At 42.8% G+C, this 9,975-nt stretch overlaps 1 protein-coding gene across 2 annotated transcripts in view; it reads right to left on the bottom strand.

Annotated features, from left to right (window-relative positions):
• Positions 1 to 5,851: 5,851 nt before the first annotated feature.
• LOC139579591 (uncharacterized) overlaps positions 5,852 to 9,975 on the bottom strand; it is a 45,786-nt gene continuing 41,662 nt past the window's right edge. For both annotated transcript variants that reach the window (XM_071408351.1, XM_071408350.1), the window contains 2 exons: positions 7,374 to 7,447; positions 5,852 to 7,263 (listed from right to left, as the gene is read on the bottom strand). In XM_071408351.1, the coding sequence (XP_071264452.1) occupies positions 7,223 to 7,263; positions 7,374 to 7,447 (115 nt within the window). In that variant the 3' untranslated portion in view covers positions 5,852 to 7,222. The remainder of the gene's footprint in view (positions 7,264 to 7,373; positions 7,448 to 9,975) is intronic.

The raw sequence follows: 9,975 nt of genomic DNA, 5'->3' as shown, positions 1-9,975 counted from the left end.
TTATTGTTTACTCCATGTGTAACTCTGTGTTGTCTGTTCACACTGCTATGCTTTATCTTGGCCAGGTCGCAGTTGCAAATGAGAACTTGTTCTCAACTAGCCTACCTGGTTAAATAAAGGTGAAATAAAATAAAAAAATAAAAAAACAGTGAAAACAGCGTTTTTTAATCTCACAGAATACAATGACATCTCTCACCATAGGAATACATTGCCTGCTCCCCTAAATTCAACCTCAAGCCTATGTGGGTTATGAATGCGATATCAAACAGTCTTCGATGACAATTCATCAGGCCACTATGAGCTCTACCTGTGTTCATTCTACGCTTCCTGGAGCACCCGGAAGTGGTTAAATTCACCCTAAATGTCTTTTGATATACCCAACCTGCAGATTATGAAAACACTGCATTCAACCCTGTGTTATTCAGTCAATTCTTAACGTAACAACTTTAAACTCAGGATTCTGTAAACGCCTACCCCAATGAGGATATGTGTTTACTTTCAGCTTCCTGTGCCAACCGGAAATCCCTAAAATTGGGGTCATAGGGGCTGTTTCGAAAAGTCTGATTTTTCCAAAACGTCATATGTGTGATTAGGCAACCCTCATGAACTGTAATTCTATCAGGCCCAAAATGAAGCCTGTCCCTAAATTGCAGGTGCTTTAAATCGGGATGGCAAGGCAGTGATAGTGGTTCCTCTCCATCCCTCGATGGTGACATGAGAGAAGTGGGACTGTCGTTTTTTACACATTTTATGAAAAATGTCCAAAATGACCAGTGGCACCCCCTGTTGGATGGGCACGGGTGGGGGGTGCTCCTTACCCAACCATGAACCCCTTGCACCCCCCAAAAGGCAATAAAAAAACATTTTTAAATGTGCTCCTGGTAACCTGTTCCAATCACCAGATGCACGGCTGTTCATTTGCAATACGTTTCAATGGGCAAATACCATCACAAATTTTACATGCTCAAAAATCCTGTAGAAAATGCGAAATTGACTGGCTCGATGAACTCGGGATAGCTGGGCAGTGATTCTGGTTCCTCTCCATCGCTCATTGGTGTTGATTTCAGAATGTCAATTTGGTGATGGTTCATCACTGTTTAAACAAATTGCAAATGGACGAAAGTCAACCAGCAAGTCACCGTCCACCAATTCTCATTGGTTACTGACATCCAGGGGAAGGCGGGTGCAGTTCATGTCGACCCATAGGATACATACAGAGCTTTAAACTGATCTGAGAACAGAGCCTCGTTTTCAGACCTTCGCAGTTCCTGTCATGAATTTCGCTGCAGAAAGAGTTCTGTTTCACCCACAGACATAATTCAAACGGTTTTAGAAACTAGAGATTGTTTTCTATCCAATAGTAATAATAATATGCATATTGTACGAGCAAGAATTGAGTACGAGGCAGTTTAATTTGGGAACGATAAATGTTCAAGTTGAAACAGCACCCCCTATAGTGACAAGAAGTTATTAAGAACTAGTGTATCTTTCATTTGCTGTACAACATGTATTTTTTAGTAAAGTTTATGATGAGTTATTTGATTAGATTAGGTGACTGTCCAAGATTTCTCCGGACAATTTTGTGCATTTTGACTACGTATTCACAATTGTAAAACCACGATTTGTACCGCTAAATATGCACATTTTCGAACAAAACATATATGTATTGTGTAACATGATGTTATAGGACTGTCATCTGATGAAGTTTGTCAAGGTTAGTGAATAATTTTATATCTTTGCTGTTTTTTTTGCGATCGCTACCTTTGCGGTGAATGAATGCTGTTGTGTTTCTGGCTATTGTGGTAAGCTAATATAATGCTATATTGTGTTTTCGCTGTAAAACACTTAAAAAATCTGACATATTGGCTGGATTCACAAGATGTTGGGCTTTCATTTGCTGTACGCTGTGTATTTTTCAGAAATGTTTTATGATGAGTAATTAGGTATTTGACGTTGGTCTCTGTAATTATTCTGCCTGCATCGACGCTATTTCAGATTGCAGCTGCAATGTAGAACTGTGATTTATACCTGAAATATGCACATTTTTCTAACAAAACATATGCTATACAATAAATATGTTATCAGACTGTCATCTGATGAAGTTTTTTCTTGGTTAGTGACTATTTATATCTTTATTTGGTCGAATTAGTGATGGCTACCTATGCAGGAAAAAAATGGTGGAAAAAAAGTTGTCTTTCGCTATGGTGGTTAGCTAATAGAAATACATATTTTGTCTTCCCTGTAAAACATTTAAAAAATCGGAAACGATGGCTGGATTCACAAGATCTGTATCTTTCATTTGGTGTCTTGGACTTGTGATTTCATGAACATTTTATTATATGATATCTCTGTAGCTTTAGGCTAGTCTATGCTAGTCTGCTTTTTTGATGGGGGGATCCCGGATCCGGGTTTGTGACTCGTTAGAGGTTAACCTCTCTTGGGCACGTGAGACGGTAGCGTCCCACCTCTTCAACAGCCAGTGAAACTGGTGGGCTCCAAATTCATATACAGAAATACTCATCATAAAAATTCAGAAAACAAAACATATTTTACATAGGTTTAAAGATGAACTGCTTGTGAATCCAACCACGGTGTCAGATTTTTTAAATGCTTTACGGCGAAAGCATACATTACGATTATGAGAACATAGCCCACTAAACAAATCATTACAAACAGAAGCCAGCCAGCTAGAACAGTTACACAATTTAGAAATAGAGATAAAATTAATCCCTTACCTTTGATGATCTACATATGGTTGCAATCAGCAGACAATATTTTCTCAATAAATGTTATTTTTGTTCGATAAAGTATCTTTATACCCAAAAACCTCTGTTTTTGTTTGCGCGTTTTCTTCAGTAATCCACAGGCTAAAACGCAGTAAAAACAGGAAGACAAAAAAAATCCAAATTGTATCCGTAAAGTTCATAGAAATATGTCAAACGATGTTTATATTCAGACCTCAGGTTGTTTTTAGCCTATATATATATATAATCAATAATATTTCAACCGGACAATAACGTCGTCAATATAAAATGTAAACAAGAAACGCACTCTCTCGGTCTTGCGCAGGAAAAAGCTCTGTGACACGACAGGGTCCACTCATTCAGACTGCTCAAACTTCTTCATTTTTCAGAACACAAGCCTGAAACATTTTCTGAAGACTGTTGACATCTAGTGGAAGGCATAGAAACTGCATTTTGAGTCATAAGTCAATGGATACTGTATTGGCATTGAATAGAAAACTACAAAACCCCCCAAAAAAACTACTTCCTGAATGGATTTTTCTCAGGTTTTTGCCTGCCAAATCAGTTCTGTTATACTCACAGACACTATTCTAACAGTTTTGGAAACTTTAGAGTGTTTTCTATCCAAATCTACCAGTTATATGCATATCATATATTCTGGACCCGAGATGCAGGCAGTTTAATTTGGGCATGCATTTCATCCAAAATTCCGAATGCACCTTTCCTATAGAAGCTGAGACCCAACTCCAGTTCGTTGGGTTCTTAACTCTGCACCTTTCCTATAGAAGCTGAGACCCAACTCGTTGGGCTCTTAACTCTGTACCTTTCCTATAGAAGCTGAGACCCAACTCTAGTTCGTTGGGTTCTTAACTCTGCACTTTTTGAGTGATTGTTGACACCTCCAGATTTGCAAATATAACAATAAAATAAGTTGTTTTGAAGAATCCGCAGTTTCTCTTCCTTTCCACATGTGTCCTACAGTTGCAGAGTGTTACTAATCCATGCGTTTCTGTTGTTGTCAAAGTTGTAATTCAACTACATGGTACTGTAATACTCAGACAGACAGACATACAGTAGTTCAACTACATGGTACTGTAATAGATGCCAGAGGATGGGTCTGCGTCAGAAGTGTAGCATTCACTAGCAAATCACTTACTTATGCACAGTCAAAGTATCCTGCCCATTGGTTAGAGTGTTTTGCCTTACGCTGGGCCGTCTGTGAGTAGTTTAGTCATCGGTTAAGGGGCAAGCCTTTTACTGTATGGACAGACAACAATCCATTAACGTACATCCTGTCCAAAGGAAGCGGTGTCAGCAGTCCTGAAGTCACAAGTGGAGGCTGGTCTACAGAGCCTCAGCTCACTCAGTCACTGGTGCCATCTGAGATGTCAGATGTGAGAGTCCTATCCCGTGATGACCTGATATCAAAGCAGCATCAGGATGACACACTCACCAGAGTTGTCTTCTACGTGGACAGAGGCCGGAGACCTTCTAGTAGGGAATGTGGCCATGAACCAATCGAGGCTCTGTGGATCCTGAAGACCTGGGAGAAGCTCACTCTGAAAATGGGTGTACTATGTATACTGCAAAAGTTTGCTGTCAAAGAAGATGCACCAGTATGTAGTACCTACCTCCATGAGGGCGACAGTCTTGAAGGGTGTCCCGATGAAGCCGGACATCAGGGGCTACAGCGGACGTTGTACCTGACGAGACAGAGGTTCTTATGGCATGGTCTGGAGTCTGATGTGAGAGAGTACGTCAAGACCTGCAGGAGGTGTGTGATCAGTAAGGCCCCCGAGCCAGAGGCCAGAGCTCCATTGGAGAATATCATCACGACTGAGCCCCTTGAGTTGGTGTGTGTGGACTTCTGGTCTGCTGAAGACTCCAACAACAAGTCCTTGGATGTTCTGGTCATCACTGACCATTTTACTAAGATGGCCCATGTCTTCTTGTGTCCGAACCAATCAGCTAAAGCAGTGGCCCTTCAGCTGTGGAACAGCATCTTCTGTGTGAATGATTTTCCTCGGCGTATCCACTCCGACCAAGGGGCCAACTTTGAAAGTAAATTGATTGCTGAGTTGTTGAGTGCTGCAGGAGTCCAGAAGTTGCACACGACTCCCTACCATCCGATGGGGAATGGGTGAGTCGAAAGGTTCAATAGAACACTGGGAAACATGATCAACGGCCTCTTCACACAATTTCTTTATAGTCACGGCCTCCAACGGCCTCTTCACAATTTATTTATAGTCACGGCCTCCAACTGCCTCTTCACAATTTATTTATAGTCACTGCCTCCGACTGCCTCTTCACAATTTATTTATAGTCACTGCCTCCGACTGCCTCTTCACAATGTATTTATAGTCACTGCCTCCGACTGCCTCTAATGATCTAAAGATCTTTCTGAACCGTTCCTCTGTAGCAACTCCCTCTGTTCACTGACCTATTAAAATAGATCACCTATAAAGCTTCCACAAAGTTTCCAAGATATATTCTGAGATCTCCACTATTCTGGATATTTCCTATATCCCGAAATATTCCCCGGATATTCCTGACTCCCACAAATTAATCCTGGACGAGCCCCCAAATTGTCTGCAGGATTAACCATTCAACTCCACCCTGCTTACCCAATAGCAGTCCAGTAATTCCTGGTCATTAACCCCTACAGATCTGCCGCTCTGCCTTACCACTGAGCTAGTCGACAGCTAGGGACTGTGCCTCAGACTCAACAGTAAGGGTCTTACAGTAAAGTGGGATTTCCTCAGAGCCTAATGCTGCCTCACCCTCACTCTATAAACCCTGCACCTCTTCAGGATCATCCAGGACAGAGTTTCTTCCGTAGAAAACTATGATGGGGTGCCCCCTGTAAACTGGGTTGGTTTAGCCCAGAATCCCCCCTCTTATGACTCCGTCAAGCATTTCGCTACACCTGCAATAACATCTGCTAACTATGTGTATGTGACCAATAAAATGTGATTTTATTTATACCAGCCACTCAGGTCTCCTCTAGACTAACTAACCAGATGCAAAAAATCCTCAATTATTTAAGTCTATTTCAGAAACTGAAAGTAAAACGACATGCACTTGTATGACTCTTTGATGACACAGGGTTTCAGAACAATAAAGCAAGTTTATTCAACATTTCAGAAACAGGCATCCCACATAAATCAGTCAATCACAAATCAATATCACCAATCAATGATAAGCAACATCAACAGTAAATAAAGCAAGATAGCACCCTTAGTACACTCCATTATCATTAACTTTTAAAACATTTATTTCCATTTATTTCTAAACATTAACATTCCCTCTACTTATAATCCCACTCGATCCTATTCTTCCCATTACTTCCTAAACATTAACATTCCCTACTCAATTATAATCCCACTCGATCCTATTCTTCCCATTACTTCCTAAACATTAACATTCCCTACTCAATTATAATCCCACTCGATCCTATTCTTCCCATTACTTCCTAAACATTAACATTCCCTACTCAATTATAATCCCACTCGATCCTATTCTTCCCATTACTTCCTAAACATTCAACATTTTTAAACCCTTCAATAATTATACCATTTCATCATTATAACATGTCATTACCAACCTCCTACAGACCATAAGGCCTTGTCCTTTAAACCTAACCAACACAGTCTAGAAGCATCGTACCTTAATTAAAGCAACCAACATTAAAACATTCTGAACCATTTTACTGCATTACTTGAATCACCTTGTAATATCTCCCACTATGTTTCAATATTTAACATATTTAACCTTTCATTATTTTCTTCATAAATTCATAATTAATTTCTTCTTCTTTTCTTTAATCAATGTCAATTCTCTCTCTATGTTCATTCTTCTTTGTGTTCCACGTGTGTGTGTGTGTGTGTGTGTGTGTGTGTGTGTGTGTGTGTGTGTGTGTGTGTGTGTGTGTGTGTGTGTGTGTGTGTGTGTGTGTGTGTGTGTGTGAGAGTGATTGGGGCCTTCCTAACCATGTCCTCAGTCACTAAAATGTCACAGAACTGGGCCTTGCCAACTAGTCTTGAAACCTCTATGTCCATCTTCAACATCCATCTTCACTTCCTGGACAAAGACCTGATGTTTCACCAGATGTCAAACCTCTTGTCTGTCAGGAAGGGTCTTCTGTCCTGGATTCAGCCTTCTCTTCCTGGACTAAGACCTGATGTTGTTTCACCAGATCTCAAACCTCTTGTCTGTCAGGAAGGGTCTTCTGTCCTGGATTCAGCCTTCTCTTCCTGGACTAAGACCTGATGTTGTTTCACCAGATGTTAAACCTCTTGTCTGTCAGGAAGGGTCTTCTGTCCTGGATTCAGCCTTCTCTTCCTGGACTAAGACCTGATGTTGTTTCACCAGATGTTAAACCTCTTGTCTGTCAGGAAGGGTCTTCTGTCCTGGATTCAGCCTTCTCTTCCTGGACTAAGACCTGATGTTGTTTCACCAGATCTCAAACCTCTTGTCTGTCAGGAAGGGTCTTCTGTCCTGGATTCTATTGTTGAAGAGTCTATAGAACATGATAATTATTACATCATTAGACAACACATCTCCATCCTCCAACAGTTGACCCCAGAAACAGACACACCCATATGATCTCACACACACACACGACCTTACCGTACGGTGTGTTGGTAGAGACCAGTTGGAGTATTCTGTCAGTCAGAGCATCAGTGATGTCATTGTGGCTCAGGCTGAGAGAGAGAGAGAGAGAGAGAGAGAGAGAGAGAGAGAGAGAGAGAGAGAGAGAGAGAGAGAGAGAGAGAGAGAGAGAGAGAGAGAGAGAGAGAGAGAGAGAGAGAGAGAGAGAGAGAGAGAGAGAGAGAGAGAGAGAGAGAGAGAGAGAGAGAGAGAGAGAGAGAGAGAGAGAGAGAGAGAGAGAGGTCACGATCAGATGAGCTCCTGCCTTTTTCAGCATTTTCTTTAAAAAATATACATTTAGAGTTAGATAAACCTGGATTTTTTGTCAGGAACACATACAGGATGCTACCCTCTACAACATAACCCTCACTTCAAATCTAAACTCAAAACCTACAACCTGATTTTGGACGGAATTACGGAATCACCTAAAAAGTTCACAAATACCAAGGATTATAATTCTACACAGCAAATCCTCTGGAAAACAACAGAAACCTGAAAACACAACCCAACCTGGAACTGAGTGAGTAATGTTTAGTCTGAAACTATATTCTATTTCCAAAAGCCAAGAAGAAAAATACATGACATTACTTTATAAGGACTGAATGGTAACATAATTCTGCCAAGCTTGATACAACTTCAACTAGCACTTAAGTGTCAAGTGAGAGGTGTCAAAGCCCATTAGCCCAACAATGGCAGGAGAGTCGAATAATCTACCCCAACCAAATGGAGAGGCCTTAGAAGCTGCCTCCCGCTGTTCAGAGGTAATTAAAATACAGTACCCTGTGAGTGTAAAGAATGATAAGTCAAGAAAAGATCACAAAATGAAGCTCCTTATGGAAAATCAAGAGACTTTTTGCTGACTATTACAAAAATGGGAACATCAGCAACCTTATCTTCCACACAAACCATCCAGTGGCATGGCACAGTGCTATATTAGCACACTACCCCTTTGTTAAGAGAGGGGGGGTTAACGAGGGGTGGAAACTCAGGATACTTGACAACGAGGACTCTGAGTCAGCTAATATAAATCTATATAAGTCTGGAACAGTATTGGTACAGGGCAACCACAAACAGTTTCAGCTGGACTTTCACCTAATCAAAGAATTAGCCCAGCAGGAGAAGCTCTCCCTTGATAAAGATACCCCCACCCCAAGCGGGTCAGACCAGACCTCTTCATCATATAACCCCACAGACGAGCAACCCTCAGCAGACAGTCAACCTCCCAGTACAGAGTACTTCTCCCTCATTGAAATGAAGGATAAATTCACCCAGCTGGAGGTAAGGCAGGTGGAGCAGGAACAGCAGGTGATCACACTCCAGTCAGCACAGACCCAGACAACAGTCCAGCACAACAACACCCCCTTAACCAGACCTGGAGAGCTGGAGGTGGAGAAAGACATATCTGCACTCTGGACAGTGGTGAGACAACATCAACAGGAGAAAGAGCAGGAGCAGGAGAAGAACAGAGCACTAGAGGAGAGGATCAGACTGCTGGAGGAGAGGGAGAGGGGGATGGAGGAGAGGATCAGACTGCTGGAGGAGAGGTTGAGGGGGATGGCATGTGACAGAGAACAACCCACTAGAGAGGTGGCAATCCCCACAGAGACGCCAGCAGAACAGCCCACCTCAGCACCCGACAAAAGTCTCGACACCACAGCAGAACAGTCCACACCAGACCCTGACCATAGAGTCGACATCACAGCAGAACAGACAAAAGAAAAACCCCAAGCCCAGCAGCTCTCACCCCCTCTGAGCACCCCCCCTGTCAGCCACCCTGATAGCCCTCCTGACAATCCCCCCACACCCACTGAGGACAAACACAAGACACAGATTGTCATCCTTATGGACTCAAATGGGAAATATATAGAAGAAAAAAAACTTTTTCCCAAACACAGTGTGTCTAAACTCTGGTGTCCAAACACCCAGCGCGCCCTAGACCTTCTGTCTGAGGACAAACTAGGCTCACCTAGCCACATAATAATACACACAGGCACAAACGACCTGAGAGCACAGCAGGAAAGGGTGGCCACAGCACTGAAGGGAGTGATTGATAAAGCTTCTTCTACTTTCCACAACGCACAAGTGGTTATCTCCACCCTGCTACCACGAAAAGACTTCCACCCTGCTACAATGCAGCGGGTAAACGCAAGCATTTCACGTGACTGTGCCTCAAAACCAAATGTTTTTCTGGCCCACCACTCCACCCTGGACTTGAACAGCCTCTATGACCAGGTCCACAAGGCAGCAGTGCCCACCTTTGCCCGGACTCTAAAGGACATCGCTCTCAAACGCAGCCCCAACACTTCACACAGGAGCAACAGATCAAGAGACACCCCACCCAGACCAGCGAGACACCCTCCAAGACCTTCAGGACCCCCCCCTGGACCTACACATAGAGGACCCACGCCAAGAGGACTTACATCCAGACCACAGCACCCCCAGACACACCCCCACCCCAACCAATCAACACCCCCCCACATCAACCATGCCCACACCCAATTTAGGCCCCCTCAGATCAGACCTATGCCACTCCTGCCCACCCCATGCACCCCACCCCCGCAAAGAGGGCATCAACATGGAA

This window comes from Salvelinus alpinus, chromosome 6 (assembly GCF_045679555.1).
Source record: "Salvelinus alpinus chromosome 6, SLU_Salpinus.1, whole genome shotgun sequence".
NCBI classification, from domain to species: domain Eukaryota; kingdom Metazoa; phylum Chordata; class Actinopteri; order Salmoniformes; family Salmonidae; genus Salvelinus; species Salvelinus alpinus.
This window is presented reverse-complemented; position numbering and strand designations above follow the sequence as displayed.